The 16942-nt window shown below is 35.6% G+C and overlaps 1 protein-coding gene across 9 annotated transcripts in view; it reads left to right on the forward strand.

The window, feature by feature from the left end:
- JMJD1C (jumonji domain containing 1C) overlaps positions 1–16942 on the forward strand; it is a 322853-nt gene that overhangs the window by 274620 nt on the left and 31291 nt on the right. For 7 of the 9 annotated variants that reach the window (XM_057308405.1, XM_057308400.1, XM_057308401.1 and 4 more), the window contains 7 exons: positions 1943–2048; positions 4681–4805; positions 5881–6024; positions 6123–6315; positions 6437–8124; positions 12165–12337; positions 12613–14822. In XM_057308405.1, coding sequence (XP_057164388.1) covers positions 2042–2048; positions 4681–4805; positions 5881–6024; positions 6123–6315; positions 6437–8124; positions 12165–12337; positions 12613–14822 — 4540 coding nt within the window. In that variant the 5' untranslated portion in view covers positions 1943–2041. Of the gene's footprint in view, positions 1–1317; positions 1363–1942; positions 2049–4680; positions 4806–5880; positions 6029–6122; positions 6316–6436; positions 8125–12164; positions 12338–12612; positions 14823–16942 lie in introns of those variants that run through there. The other 2 variants (XM_057308403.1, XM_057308406.1) reach the window with 2 other exon arrangements.

A 16942-nucleotide genomic window follows, 5' to 3' on the forward strand; every position in this document is an offset into this window, starting at 1 on the left:
CAGTACTTCTAAACTGGAAAATTTCAATACAGGAAATTGGTTTTATAGAGCATACCTGTACCAGTCTGCAAAGTATTATCAGTGCTGCTTTAATAGCAATTTGTTAAACCCTTCCACCCCAGAGTATAAAAGCTTGGGAGCAATAGACCATAGTAAACTTAGTATTAAGTTAACACTGACACCCACATGATTGTATGGTTTTCTAGACAAGTGCCCATCTTTTTGCCAGTTAAATGTCTAGAATAAGAGAAGAGTGGTTGTAATAAAGGTGGGTGTTTAGACTAGAGAAGACTCACAACTAAGAAACAAAACCAGGATTCAAATGTTTGAAGGACTATAGGGTAGGAAAGTGATTAGGCTTGTGTTTGTTTGACTTCATGGAATTAAGCTTGGATCTCTGTGTGGAAGTTAAAGTAAGAAAGATTTTAAAAGAACTTGATAGCTGTCAGAACTATCTGGAAATGGTAATGGTTTTCCTTGGGAAATAGAATGTTTCGTCTATCATAGACTAGACTGTCATCTGGTGTGCATCAAGAGGTTTAGAGTCTGAACTTCCCATTGTATTTTCTATTCCTAAAATGAAGAGGTTAGCCAAGTGTGCAGTGCATTCATTATAAAAGGGGTGTGGAGGAAAGGGATTCTAGAAAGTTTCTTTGTAAAAAAAGAAGAATGTCATGGACATTTTTTCCCCCAGATGACAGATTTTACCTACTTTTGTATGATATTTTCCCATTCCACTATTTCCTTCTGTAAAGTAGCATTTCTGTATATTTTCCAAGTAATATAGTTGATAACTTTGAAGTCCTTTATTTCTTCCTCTTGGTGTTCACTAGGTATAAATGAAGTATCAGAGTACTTACCACACTGTTGCTGTAAAAATACATAGTAGTCCCTTACAGTAGTGATGAGATGAGAAGAAAAAGCTTTATTTAGATAAACTTTAGAGTAGAAGAGTAAAGTGTGACCTACATGATTAGGGGTTCTTCTTTGTACTCTTCAGCCACTTTTTGACTTTTCCAAATTGCCACATTATTTTAATTCACCACATATAATTCCCTTTACTTAGCTCCCTTCTGTTCACTGGTTTCCATGATCTGCCAGTCCACTTTTATAAGGGCCGCCAATTGACAGTGCTGCTTTGTTGTTCTTCCCAGCTCTACTCTAGGGCTCCTGCCGCTGATCTCAAATGCAGGAGCAGCAGAGGTGCTTTGAGAGAGAGAGAACAGAATGTCAAAGAGTCCAGCGGGGGACCAACAGATTGTGGGAAACCATGTGACTGTGTGATTCACATCTCCAAGGAGAGAGAACCGGTTGTTTCTGTGTCTAGATCCACCCTGTTATGAGGATAATACCATCAATAATGTAATTTTAATTGCCTGGATGCTTTGACACTGGATTGAAAAAATAAAACTTAGCAGTGAAGTTACTGGTCAGATGAGTTTGAGTAGAACTGAATTCAATGACATTTGAATCAAGATAGTGGATAATGACTTCTGTAGTTTAAAACTCAAATATTTTAGGCATTATGGGAAAGAGGGTAATTCATCTATGTGTGTATGTATTGTCACTAAAATACTCAACTCGATTCTTTTGTTACCAACCTTAGATGACCTGATGCTATTTGGTTTGTATATTGCTTCTCATTGTGAAACCCTTAAAAATGTGACTTATCTAAGGCCACACTTAAAGTTACAAAACACATTAGTAAATTTCAGATTTTGTCTTTAGGACATTGTTGTCAAGGATCAAATCTTACCACGGGTTAATTTATTAAGCTCTGTTATTCTGTAATTGCTAATGAACTATATAACTTATGAATTTGTGTGTTTACATACATTTAGATGAAGGAATTTTCTTCAATCCTTAGAAAATATAGGAGGGAGAGTTTGTAACATTGTTAGGACAGCATAACATGGACCTTTCTTTTAATCTGTAATTCTAGGACGACATAGACAGCCTAAACCCAGTTCTCAGGGACAACCCGCAACTTCAGGAAGAAGTGAAAGTCTGGGTAAAGGAACAAAAGGTTCAGGAGATTTTTATGCAAGGTAACTATTTTGAAGTTATGCATTAAGTTTTATTTGGAAACTGGGCAGTTTTTTATGTTTGGTTTTGGTTGTTCAGTTACATGCAATGTTAATAGAAGACCAGTTTAATATTTTGAGTACTATCCAGTCCAGGGAAAATAATAGCAAAATGATGATTTCAGTAGAAAGTTGATAACTTTACCAGTTTATTAACTCATTTGCTAAATGACTTGCATGAAATTATAACCATACACAGGTGTTTTGTTGATAGGAAAATCTCCATATTACAAAATACAGTTAGGTGTGTCCTTCCTGGAGAAGGAAACATTGTTTGCAGTAGAGGATTGCCCAAAGCCACAATTGATTTCCTTTGAAGAATGCTGTTAGTATCTGATAAAAGTGGCCTATTTCAGTTCACCCATTTCAGCAATGACCATAATACTAGTTTTAGTTTTGTTTCCTTTTTTTAGGAAGTTATAAATTCGTCTATTAACATGTGACTTTCAAACCAGTGAGGTTTTATATAATTCCTAGTGATTTCTTTTTCAGTCAGTAGAACCATATATTATAAACTTTTTGTGAAATTGAATTGAAACTGAGAACAGTATGGTGCAAGTATTGATATTTTGTTGAATGTTTTTTGAAAGGAATTTTATTGTTAAGTACCCATATTCATCTCAGTCCTCAACTTCCATGTCATTTAATTTCAGCATTAATAATCTCTTCAGGTGTGGCTCTTTTGCTCTTTTGCTTTGTGTTATGGGTATTTATAGCAGCACATCATCTACTTATTAAATTCTTCTCAGGCTAAATATGCTTTAAAATTTAATATAGAGAATATGAAAAATACACAGAAATAGAATATTTCAGTGAATTTCCATGTGCCTATCTTCCAGCCCCAACAACTATGGTCGTCCTGCCCCATCCACATTACTGTTTACTTCCATTAAATTTCAGACCTCACCAAATTCTATTTTTAAACAAAGCGACTATACCATTATTATGCCCCCAAAATTAATGGTTCTTTAATCTGAAATACTGGATACTCAGGTTCAAATTTCCATTTGTTTCATAAATGCTTGAATGATTTTTAACAGGAATGACTGATTTTTATTAATATTATTCATTTTTTTATTTTAAATCGGGATCTAAAAAATGTCCATAGTTTAATTAGTTGATATGCCCCATCTCTTTTTTTCCTCCTTTCCTTGCAATTTAGTGAAGATACAGGCTAATATTTTCTTTAGCAATTTTTGTTTCCTTATCATAGTCTTACAGGTGAAAAATTGAGGTAGCATAGTCCCTGTCCATCCTAAACAGAATTACTATGTGAGGCTGACTCCAAATTGTGTTTTGTGGTAGGAATAAGACAGTTAAGAATTGGAAATTGTGCTAGTGGAAATTGCAAATTGGTCATGTTTGGAGATAGTCTATAAGCTTTTGCTATATTACATTTTTAGAGTCTTATCCTTCCATAATTAGAAACAACTAGAGTTTGTATAATTATTATCATGGCTCTGAATATATTTAATTTATAGGTCAAATGGAATATTTTCTATACATTTGTTAATTGACTTTTATTTTAGGCTGATAGTGGCAGAGTTTTATTTTGTTTTTTGAAACTGACAAATAAATATTAAACCATTAATTGGTATGTTAAATGGCTTATAACTGTCAAAGCATCAACCTAGGAATCAGAAAAATAAATTCATTCCTAGCTCTTTCACTTAAGATTTTATTTAACCTATCAACCTCACTTTCTTAGTTTTTATAAAAGGGAAAATAATATGAATTGAAGAAGATTAAATAAACCCTAGCACATTTTGGAAGCACTTTATAATTGTTCATATATAATAGTCATCAAGGTATACCAGTTTCCACCCCACCCCTCACAGTTCTTGTTAAACTTTCAACTATTTGATATTTTAGTGCCCGAATTGAAGAAATTTTTATCTCTCATTATTCTCTTCTGTGGAGTGACTTTTGTTTTAATAGGCATATTTGAATATATACAGATAGATATCTTTTATTATTAATCCTTCCCTTTAAAACGTGAGTTTAATCCAAAAGTACAGGATATTTCTTTATTTAAAAAACTAAATATGCCATATTTATAATTCACTTAACAGTCTCTATATGTTGTAAGACTTTGGCAGCCTTTTCTAGCTCTTACAGAAGAATTAAAATTTATAGCTGTTATGGTAGAGTTTTGGCAACTTAGAAAACTAAAATATTGAGTTCCAAATTACCTTTCCATTTCAGCCAAGTAGTAGTCTTGTATGTATCCCAAACCTATTAAGTAGCTTTGTAACCTTGTGACTTTCTAGACCACTCTAACTTAACATTTTGTACTTACCTCATGATCCCAGAAACATTCTTTCTGGCTTAAAATACTTTATTCCTATTGAGTTATGTGTAATAGGAAATATATGTGTAGTAGAGTGTGTTCAACGATAACTTCACAATGATCTGGCTCTGAAGTATGTGTATATCACTTCTAATACATTTTTTTGAAAACTGATACTTGAATAGGATATTACTCATCTGTCACAAAGCTCATGTTTCTCCTGAAGGATAGTTCTTCAATGAAATTGTCTCCATTTAAGATATCCCTATTTCTTTTGTGTGTGTGTGTGTGTGTGTTTAATTTAAGGTCCTTATTCCTTAAATGGATACAGAGTGAGAGTATATAGACAAGACTCTGCCACCCAGTGGTTTACTGGCATAATTACTCATCATGATCTCTTCACTCGCACCATGATCGTTATGAATGATCAGGTAAATAGTCCAACTAATATTCTTGGAGAGATATTTATAATTCAGATATTTCATGCCTTCCAAAAATGGTTCAAGAGGTCGACACTAAATAATTTTCATCTCTAGATTTTTTGTAGTCATATACTCCTAATAAATTTAAATGTATCTGATGTTAATTAGAGGTCACTTTAGGTCACGGGAGATTAATGCTAACAAATTTATTTCAACAATGATTAAATAAGTCCCTGAAATAGAAACATCAAACTCTAATTGATTAGTCGTCTTTTTTTTTTTAATTCTTAGGTCAGCTAAAATTTTCTTTCTTAAAATCTCGTTTTTTTCTGTCTCCAGTAATAAAAATATTTCCCAAATGATTGCTTTTCACTAATGAAAACTAATGCACACCACTATAGGTCTTGTCAAATCAAGTTTCATAGTTGGTACATTCCCTTAAGTTTTGTGGTGAGTATTAAGGACACAAATTTCATATGAAGTTTTAAAGAACAGTCTGAATGTCTTGATTTTAAATCTTTCAAAGTTGTGGTTTATTTACCAAAAAAAAAATTTTTTTTACACCTTTCCAAATTGAGTGGATTGTGGAGGGTTTATGAGTGAGTGCCCCATTAGAAACAATCCAGATGCTTTCGGTTCAAATTTTAGCCAAAATGCTGAATAAATTATATTGTTTAGTTGTATTTAATTTTTTTCCTAAAACGGTGACAAACTTTCACTTCTCAGTGAAACTTAGAATTGCCTTTCGTTTTTGAAGGAGTTACTTATTTAACCTGTCTTTTTAAAATTATTATTTGTATTTATTTACACAGTTTTTGTCATTTTCTTCTTAAACTCTACTTTCTTAGTTTTATAGCTGGTTTTGGAAATTACTTCTTATTTTTAAAGTACATTTTATGACTTGATAAACTCATTTTAAAGTACATTTTATGACTTGCACATTTTATGACTAAGTACATTTAAAGTACATTCTATGACTTGATATTATACTCCTGATTAATTCTTATCCTTGCTTTTATACCTAATGTTATATTGACTATCTGATTGGATTTAATTTTTGTTCTTGTTTTGTGTCATGGATTAGGTACTAGAACCACAGAATGTCGATCCTTCTATGGTTCAAATGACCTTTCTAGATGATGTTGTTCACTCTTTGTTAAAAGGTGAAAATATTGGCATTACATCACGGCGAAGGTCTCGTGCCAGTCAAAACAGCAACGCTGTTCACGTATGTATGTTGTTAGTGATATATTATTATAAAATATTTTTCCTCAGATTACTTAGGATCCGGTAATAAATAATCATTGTTAAACTGGTTATTTTTAGGGTCATTATACACGTGCCCAAGCAAATAGTCCCAGACCAGCAATGAACTCCCAAGCTGCTGTACCAAAACAGAATACACACCAGCAACAGCAACAAAGAAATATTCGTCCCAGTAAGAGGAAGGGCTCAGATAGCAGTATACCAGATGAAGAGAAGATGAAGGAGGAAAAGTATGATTATATAGCACGAGGAGGTAGTACTCATTTTTCTTTTTAAGGGAATGAGAACAAAGAAAACAAAAATACATTTAAGTTGTACTTACTTATTATTTTAATTATGAAAAATAAAACTGTTCCTTTTTAAAAATCTTACAGAAAATCCTAAAGGGAAAAACAAACAATTGATGAATAAAAGAAGGAAACCTGAGGAGGATGAAAAGAAACTAAATATGAAAAGACTACGGACTGACAATGTTTCGGACTTTTCTGAGAGCAGTGACTCAGAAAATTCAAATAAAAGAATGATAAATAATTCCTCAGAGCAGAAGCCAGAGAATGAGTTGAAAAATAAAAACACTTCAAAGATAAATGGAGAAGAAGGAAAATCTCAGAATAACGAGAAGGTAGGAGAAGAGACACTAATAATAGATAGCCAGCCTCCATGGGATCAAATACAGGAAGATAAAAAAAATGCAGAAGCAGAGAAGCAGAAGTCTGTTGACTCTCAGCTTCAAGAAAAAATGATTACTCATTCATCAGAGCAGGCCACACTTTCGGATCATAATCCTAATGATTTACTTCTTCAGGAATGCAATATGGAAAAAACACATACAGTGGAATTATTACCAAAGGAGAAGTTTGTATCCAGACCACCCACACCAAAATGTGTTATTGATATTACAAATGACACTAATTCAGAAAAGGTGGCTCAGGAAAACGCAAGTACCTTTGGCCTTCAGACACTTCAGAAAATGGATCCTAATGTTAGTGATTCAAAACATTCTATTGCAAATGCAAAATTCTTGGAAACAGCAAAACAAGATTCTGATCAGAGCTGGGTCAGTGATGTAGTTAAAGTAGATTTAACCCAATCAAATGTTAGAAGTGCTTCCTCAGGAAACGATCACCTGAACATGGAAAAAGAGAAAAGTCAGTATGTCTCTTACATGTCTTCTCTAAGCGCAGTTTCTGTCACGGAAGATAAGTTGCATAAGCGAAGCCCACCCCCAGAGACAGTAAAATCTAAACTTAATACTTCAGTAGATGCTCACAAGACAAAATCAAATCCCTCACCTGAAGTTATTAAACCCAAAATTACCCATTCTCCTGATTCTGTAAAGTCTAAGGCCACTTATGTGAACAACCAAGCTGCTGGTGAGAGAAGACTAGCAAATAAGATAGAACATGAGTTATCAAGATGCGGTTTTCATTCAGTTCCTACACGAGGCAGTACATTGGAAGCTACAAAGAGCCCACTTATCATTGATAAAAATGAGCATTTCACAGTTTACAGAGATCCTGCACTTGTTGGGTCAGAAACAGGAGCTAATCACATTTCACCTTTCTTAAACCAGCATCCCTTTCCTCTTCATTCTTCATCCCACAGAACCTGTTTAAATCCAGGTACCCATCACCCTGCCTTAACTCCTGCACCCCACTTACTTGCTGGGTCATCCAGTCAAACTCCATTACCTACCATTAACACACACCCTCTGAGTAGTGGTCCACACCATTCTGTTCATCACCCTCATTTACTTCCTGCCGTGTTACCTGGAGTGCCTACTGCCTCCCTACTTGGTGGCCACCCACGACTAGAGACTGCTCATGCCAGCAGCTTAAGCCACTTAGCATTAGCACACCAGCAACAGCAACAGTTGTTACAGCATCAGTCACCTCATCTTCTTGGACAAGCCCATCCTTCTGCTTCATATAATCAGCTTGGACTCTATCCAATTATTTGGCAATATCCCAATGGAACACATGCATACTCAGGACTTGGTCTACCTTCTTCAAAGTGGGTTCACCCAGAAAATGCAGTTAATGCTGAATCTTCATTAAGGAGGGTAAGTTACACTGTGGTTTGCCACATATCAATATATACTTATTAATCACCATTAATCACATTTTACTATAATAAAATGTTAGAATTGTTCAAACACTTATTTTTCCAATTAACAGTGAAACTTTTGATACTTAGTAACTTTGGAACCATGGAAGCTGAAATCTCAGAAAAGCCTGTTTATTTTAAAAAGCCAGTTTAAAGAAGTAAAACTTACTGCTTCTCACATATCTGTTATAAAGAATGAATGTCTTCATAACTAATTATGGTACCTATCTGTAATTATTTTGCTCAGCTAAATTCCCAGAAGTGAAATTTGTAGATTAAAATTTATATAAAATTGTAAGGCTTTTGATATACATCATCATCTTAATATTTTTTTAAAAGAGGGGTGGATCTTGGGGCTCCTGGGTGGCACAGCAGTTAAGCGTCTGCCTTCGGCTCAGGGCGTGATCCCGGCGTTATGGGATCGAGCCCCACATCAGGCTCTTCCACTATGAGCCTGCTTCTTCCTCTCCCACTCCCCCTGCTTGTGCTCCCTCTCTCGCTGGCTGTCTCTATCTCTGTCGAATAAATAAATAAATAAAATCTTTAAAAAAATAAAAGGGGGTGGATCTTAAGCAGGCTCCATGCCTGGTGCAGAGCCCAATGCAGGGTTTGATCTCACAACCCCAAGAACATGACCTGAACCGAAATCGAGAGTTGGACATTTTGACTGAGCCACCCAGGTGCCCCATCATCAAATTATTTTTTAAGACAGATTGTTATATTCCCCAGTTAGATATATTGATGGTATGTTACAAGCTATGACTCTCTGAGGCCCTTGTTCTTGTAAGGGTGCCTAGGTTGGAGACTTCTGGTATGTGGGAATAACGTTGGGGCTGAGATACTGCCAACATCAAATATGAGTAATGTTGCTGAAGGTGGTGGTATAGAGAGCTCTTACTCCTTCATAAGCTAATGTGGTTTCTCTAGCCAAATTTTATTTTCATACTAAGAAATGATTGTTGAAGAGCACCTGAGTGGCTCAGTCAGTTAAGCATCTCCCTTCAGCTCAGGTTGTGATCCTAGGGTCCTGGGATGGAGCCCCACATTGGGCTCCCTGCTCAGCGGGGAGTCTGCTTCTCCCTCTCCTTCTGCCTCTGTCCCCCACTCATGCTCACTCTTTCTCTTTCTCAAGTAAATAAAATCTTAAAAAAAAAAAAAAAAAAAAAGATGCCTGGGTGGCTCAGTTGGTTAAACATCTGCCTTCGGCTCAGGGCATGATCCCAGGGTCCTGGGATCAATTTCCACATCAGGCTTTTTGCTCAGTGCGGAGCCTGCTTCTCCCTCTGCCCCTCTCCCCACTCGTCTCTCTCTCTGACAAACAAACAAACAAATAAAATCTTTAAAAAAGAAATGAAATGATTGTTGAGGGCGTTACCACCCCCAGTATCAAAAATAGTGAGAATCAGTGTCTTAAACTCCAGAACAAAACTTAGTTGTTGGTGCATCCCAGTTTGCCCTTTAAGTATCTCCCAGCATCTTTTTTTAAACAGTATTTACTTATTTCTATTGTGGTAAAAAACAATTAACATTAAATTTATCATCCCATTTTTTAAGTGTGCAGTTCAGAATTAAGTATATTCACATTGTTGTGCAACAGATCTCTAGAACATTTTCATCTTGCAGAACTGAAACTTTATACCCATTAAACACTAATTCCCTTCCCTCTTTCCCCTATTTCTTGGCCAACTACCTTTCTACTTTGTTTCTGTGATTCTGACTGCTATAGATAATTCACTTGATGGAATCATACAGTATTTGTCCTCTTGTGGCTTCTTTCATGTAGCATAATGTCTTTGAAGTTCATCCATGTTGTGGTATGTAACATTTCCTTTGTAGTGCTCTGCTGTGTAATGTTCATTATATGCATATACCACATTTCTTTATACCTTTGTCAATGGACTTGGGGTTTATTCCACCCCTTGACTGTTATGGATAGCGCTACAATGAACTTGTGTGTTTTTGACCTTCTCATTTGGGCAAGATGTACAGTAAATACGTTGGGCGTGACTATTTGGAAGGTAATGCTAGTGAGCCTCTCACTTCAGGGATAATACTGTTTATGTAGAACCTTGGTCATAGATGCAAGGGTGGTGTTCCTCATGCCAAAAGTTTGCCAGAGGAATTGTTATATTCTGGGTAGCAGTGATGATAATAGATTACAGTCATGAGTCCTTCCGTGATACCCAAGTTGTGATTGTTGACCTTGGTGGATGTGGTTAGTGGTGCAAGATATAGTTCTAACAGTTTTGAATGATATTTTGTATGGTTTAATCCCATAACAAGTATCAGATATTTTGGGCTCCACTTCTATATGAGCTTTGGCCTTCTTTAATGCAGTCACCAGTAAACTCCACACCAGCATCTCCATATTCAATGCTGGCAGGATTTCAATTCTGGATAAATTGTGCTTGCATTGATCTGATCCATAAGCTTCCCATGTCCATTCTTGATGGTGCTGTTGAACTTGTGATAGGTGGAATCTTACTGGAACATTATGTAGTTGAGGTCAATGAAGAGTCACTAATTACTACAATATCCTCCTTGCCATTATTGAAAGCAGGCCTGGTGACCCTCGTGCCTAATACACCCACATTTTTACTCTGACCCTTCATACTTGTGTCATGAATGTTAGGTGCAACTGATACTGGACAAAGACAGGCCAAAAGAACACATGAGCTGGCAGATAGTTTTGAGTCTTCCATAATTTTCCAACCCGGAAAAACCAATCTAAGTAACTGTTAGAACTGACTTGGGTAGGATTTTCTCTCAGTATATGTCATTCTAGCCTCCATGTATATAAAGGCATAAAATGTTTTATTAACTGGGCACAAACTTGTTAAACTAAAAACAAGCATATGAAATTTTCATCTGTTATGTAAAATTATAAAGCAGTATATTTAACATTTTGAGCAAAAGGGAAGATCTGTTAACCCTAATATTGTGAGAAATAAAGAAACAATTAGGAAATAATTTTTAATGATACTTTATAGTCAAAAATTTATCATTACCTTAACTGATTGCAACTTAATAGTTCTGGATCATGTAGAACTGAGGCCTTTTAAACATATTCGAATGATCCTTATGCGTGTGTATATATATATTTTTTTCTCTAATGTGAGATTTGTGCTTTATAATATATATTTTTAATCTAAACAGTTTTACAGCAGCATGTTGTTGGTGTGATAGATCATATTGCTTTTGCATTATCACTTTGAGATGTAAAATTTACTCTCTTTGTTAAAACCAAAGGGGATTATATTTTCTCAATATTACAACAGTGTATAACTCCACAAAGTATGTTCTGAAAAAATGTCAGTGTGTCATAGTATAGAAACAATCCTTAAGCATGTAATTAGAGAGTTTTAAATATCAACATAGAGATCAATGTACCAAATATTCAGAATGAGAAAGGCAGCATATTGATACATAAAAAATTAATTTTGTTGCACTTCCATACCTCCCAAGTTTAATGGTCCAATAGTGTTTTATAGTTTATTGTGAAACGGAGTACAAGTGGGCTTTGCAAATATAATCTTCTGTCTATTCTAAGTAAATTACTACATTGGAAAAGTTTGTTATTTTTGACAACAAAAATTAGCAAATGAATTTAATATTTCTGTTTCTGGTTACATTTACTTTAAGAATAACAAATTCTGGTTTTTGTATTAGCAATATATTTTTGGTGTTAGAATGACTGGAAATCTGATGAACTATGTTTTCTGTACATTTATAAGTTAAAGGCAGTGATTTCAAGATCCACATTCAGTAAAATAAATAACAGATTTTTGGAAATTACTATTTTGATGCTGATTGATTTTCTCTACCAGATGGAAAAATCCATATAATTATGTTATTTATTTGTCTGAATATTTTTCATAAGATACATTTAGAAAAAGTCACATGCTTCATAAATATACATTCTAGTCCTGCTATGATACTGTGTTTAGCTTTTTTTAGTAACTGAAGTCTGATATATATCTATATTTTGTTAAATAGAATTCTCCCAGTCCTTGGTTACATCAGCCCACCCCTGTGACCTCAGCAGATGGTATTGGATTACTTAGTCACATTCCTGTCAGACCTTCCAGTGCAGAGCCTCATCGGTCTCTTAAAATTACAGCACATTCCAGTCCACCATTGACAAAAAGTTTAATAGATCACCATAAAGAGTAAGTTTACTAATGCTTAAAACTTAAAAATATCTTGTCTTTTATAGTTTTTCTTGATTCACTTTCTAAACAAGTAATTTTAAGTTAATAAACATCTTAAAAGCAGTCTTTGAATAAGTACTGATCTTTCCATTTCAATATATCTTCTACCTTACTCAGAAGTATTAAAGTAAATGCAAAGTTGTGTTTTACTTTCATGATATTGTATAGACGCTATCTTTATATCATGCAAGAAAAAGTTGTTATAGAAATCTTTATGTGTGTTTTCTTTACAGAGAATTGGAAAGGAAAGCTTTTATTGAACCATTACGTTCTGTTGCATCCACATCAGCAAAAAATGACCTGGATCTAAACAGGTCACAGACTGGAAAAGATGGTCTATTGCATAGACATTTTGTGGATCCTGTACTGAATCAATTACAGAGACAACCCCAGGAGACTGGAGAGAGATTACACAAATACAAGGAGGAACACCGTCGAATCCTGCAAGAAAGTATTGATGTTGCTCCCTTTACAACTAAAATCAAGGGGCTTGAGGGTGAGAGGGATAATTATTCCAGAGTACCATTGTCATCTTCTAGCCCTAAAAGCCATGTCATTATCAAACAAGACAAAGATGTAGAATGCTCAGTATCAGATCTTTATAAAATGAAGCACTCGGTGCCTCAGAGTTTGCCCCAAAGTAACTATTTCACTACATTGTCTAATAGTGTGGTCAACGAACCACCAAGGTCATATCCATCCAAAGAGGTTTCAAATATTTACACTGAAAAACAGAGTAATTCTGTTGCAGCAACAGCTAATCCTCAAACTCTGACTTCATTTATATCATCTCTTTCAAAGCCTCCACCTTTAATTAAACACCAGCCAGAAAGTGATGGTTTAGTAGGCAAGATACCAGAACACCTTCCCCATCAAATTGCTTCTCACTCAGTAACAACCTTCAGAAATGATTGTAGGAGTCCTACCCATTTGACAGTTTCTTCTACAAATGCACTTCGGAGCATGCCTGCTTTACATAGAGCACCAGTATTTCATCCACCAATCCATCACAGTCTGGAAAGAAAGGAAAGCAACTATAGTAGTCTTTCCCCTCCAACTTTAACCCCGGTCATGCCTGTAAATGCTGGTGGGAAAGTTCAAGAATCACAAAAGCCTCCAACTCTAATTCCAGAGCCAAAAGACTCTCAGGCAAATTTTAAGAGTTCTTCTGAACAAAGTTTGTCAGAAATGTGGAAATCTAATAATAACCTCAGCAAAGAGAAAGCTGAATGGCATGTGGAGAAAAGCAGTGGAAAGTCACAGGCTGCTATGGCATCTGTCATCGTACGTCCACCATCTAGTACAAAACTTGAGAGCGTGCCAGCAATGCAGTTAGCTTCCAAAGATCGAGCTAGTGAAAGATCTTCGACTGGGGCAAATCAAACAGATTGCCTCAAACCAGCAGAAGCCGGAGAGACTGGAAGAATCATTCTGCCAAGTGTGAATTCAGACAGTGCTCACATAAAATCTGAAAAAAATGTCCAGGCTGTCTCACAGGGCAGTGTTCCCAGTTCAGTCATGTCTGCTGTAAATACAATGTGTAATACCAAAACGGATGTATTCACATCTGCTGCCACTACCACTAGTGTTTCCAGCTGGGGTGGTTCAGAAATAATTTACTCTTTATCAAATACCATTTTGGCCTCTAAATCCTTAGAATGTACCTCTTCGAAAAGCGTCAGTCATTCAGTGGCTCAAATACAAGAATGCAGGGTCAGCACGACAGCTCCAGTTACACCAGCCAGTAGTCAGACAGGAAGTGCTGTTCAGCCCAGCTCTGGGTTCTCAGGCACAACTGATTTTATCCATTTAAAAAAGCACAAGGCAGCATTGGCTGCAGCTCAGTATAAAAGTAGTAATGTCAGTGAGACTGAGCCTAATGCTGTGAAAAATCAGACATCTTCAACCTCCCCTCTCTTGGATAGCACTGTAGTCTGTAGTACAATAAACAAAGCAAACTCTGTAGGAAATGGGCAAGCATCCCAGACAAGTCAACCTAACTACCATACTAAGCTGAAAAAGGCCTGGCTTACTAGACACTCAGAGGAAGATAAAAATACTAATAAAATGGAAAATTCAGGGAATTCTGTATCAGAAATTATTAAGCCATGTTCTGTCAATTTAATAGCCTCTACATCTAATGATATACAAAATAGTGTAGATAGTAAGATCATAGTTGATAAATACGTAAAAGATGATAAAGTCAGTAGGAGAAAAGCCAAAAGAACTTACGAATCTGGCTCCGAAAGTGGAGACTCAGATGAAAGTGAAAGCAAGTCAGAGCAAAGGACTAAGAGGCAGCCTAAGCCAACTTACAAAAAGAAGCAAAATGATTTGCAGAAGAGAAAAGGTGAAATAGAAGAAGATTTAAAACCCAATGGGGTTCTCAGCAGGAGTGCCAAAGAAAAAAGTAAATTGAAATTGCAGAGCAACAGTAATAGTGGTAAGTAAGTTAATTACTTTACTTTTTTTTTTTTTAATCTGAGGTAAAATGGGCTGTATGTTCTTGAAATAATGGTGTCTTTCTCAAAAGATTAGTGAGCTAACAGGCATCTTTTGACTTTGTTTGCATGTCCTAGTCTATTGTATGTGCTCGTTGACCTCATTTCTGCATTTCCCAAGTACCGTAAAAGGAAATGAGAGAACACCTACCTCTCCATTTTTGATAGAGTCGTAGATATATGTTTTATCTAGCATTCATATTGACAAAAAGCCAATGTGTAATTTAGTAGTTACTCAGAATTTTGACCATTTCTAATAACTGTTAAAATGCAGTTACAGCTATCACAGCAAAAGAGGATTCCTAATAATTAGGTATTTGACTTTACCATGATGTAGTTATAAAAGAAATCCTATTTACATGTATTTCCACATTTTTAGAAGAAAATAACTTCATTTAGTTTGGATATGGCCTATTTCTTACCCTTCTCTCATCCGGTAACAAAATTGAAAGCTTATTGAGATTACCTTCTATTTAACTCATATTGCTACTCACTCAGGAAGTTCTTAACAATGGGTAAAAGTTAAATAAAAGCAAGGGATTGTGGTTTTGTGTGCTCATTTCTATATTCAAGAAGAATTTTCATAAGTAAAAGTTTAAAAACTGATAATATTTACATTTCATTTCTGGTCTCAGCAGGGCAAAATAAGTGGTACTTGCCAGTCATATTCACTATAAAGTGTTTCTCTGTTTTTACTCTAGAAGTAGTTTTTCTCAGTTTGCTTATTTCTTTTTAGGTATGTTGCACCATGCAGAAAGCACTTAATAGTTTCACTATACCTGTGTATCCATCCCCATACAATATATGAAATATCTGACAATGTGGACATTCAAGAAGTACTTTCACAAGCATTTGGATGCTTGAAGGCTCTTATTTGGGCCTTTTCACTGAATGAGGTTTTTTCACATGCCTGTGTGGAAACCAGAGACAAAGTGAAGGAGAGAAAAACAGGAGGATGGAATCATAGAAAAGGACAGTCAGAAAGTGAAAGACCGAAGGAAAACAAGCTCAACTAGAGACAGAGAGGCTGACAGACTGAAATGCAAATATAGTCAGAAGAAAGAGAGGGAGATTGACATCGGAGGATACAGGATACATGCCATTTATTTGAGTATTGGATTGTGTACAGTGTTGTTTTTTCTTTCTCATGTTTTCTACTTCCCCAGTGAATTCTTAAGAGGCTTAGTGTGGTCAATAATTGTTTTCTTTTCTGTTTCACATGACATTTCCTTTGGTGTCAAGTATACAAATACTTGAGTTAAATTTACAGAAAATGAAGATAGGCATCGTCCAGCTTTTAACACTTAGAAAGCTCTTGTGAGGGGCGCCTGGGTAGCGCAGTCGTTAGGCGGCTGCCTTCGGCTCCGGGCGTGATCCCGGGTTCTGGGATCGAGCCCCACATCAGGCTCCTCCGCTGGGAGCCTGCTTCTTCCTCTCCCACTCCCCCTGCTTGTGTTCCCTCTCTCGCTGGCTGTCTCTCTCTGTCAAAATAAATAAATAAAATCTTTAAAAAAAAAAAAAAAAGAAAGAAAGCTCTTGTGAAGTTAAATTTATAAAATTAACTCTTAATGAAGTACGTATTCTATTTCATTTTGAGACCAAATGTACATGTTCCCAAGTAAGAGTTTGAAGACAAAGACTGAAATCAGTACTTTTCCCCCAAGTTGTGATGCCTAGTCTAATCTCTTCCTCCTTAGTAACTAACAGTTAACCTCAGAGAGGGTATTCTAAGCCCCATCTATTCCCAAGTCTTAAATAATAAGTGACTGTTATTGCCATGTGTTAATTATGGCCAGAGTTGTCTGGCCTTTGTTCTGGCTATCTAGAAAAGTTCTCTAAATTGGGAGTTTATGAATCTAACTTCCAGACTTGAGTGGATTTTCTACCTCATGGATTAAATATGACCTTTATTTTTTTAATGGTCATTGGAGTTGTCCTCGCTCATAGTCGTAAGTCTGTACTTAGAGAATGTAATGTGATTACGTACACTGTTATACATGTATTAATTATATACACATAATGCCTATAAGAAACTTGTGTTTCTTAGTACATTCTAAAGCCA

This window comes from Ursus arctos, unplaced genomic scaffold, assembly GCF_023065955.2.
Source record: "Ursus arctos isolate Adak ecotype North America unplaced genomic scaffold, UrsArc2.0 scaffold_7, whole genome shotgun sequence".
NCBI classification, from domain to species: Eukaryota; Metazoa; Chordata; class Mammalia; order Carnivora; family Ursidae; genus Ursus; species Ursus arctos.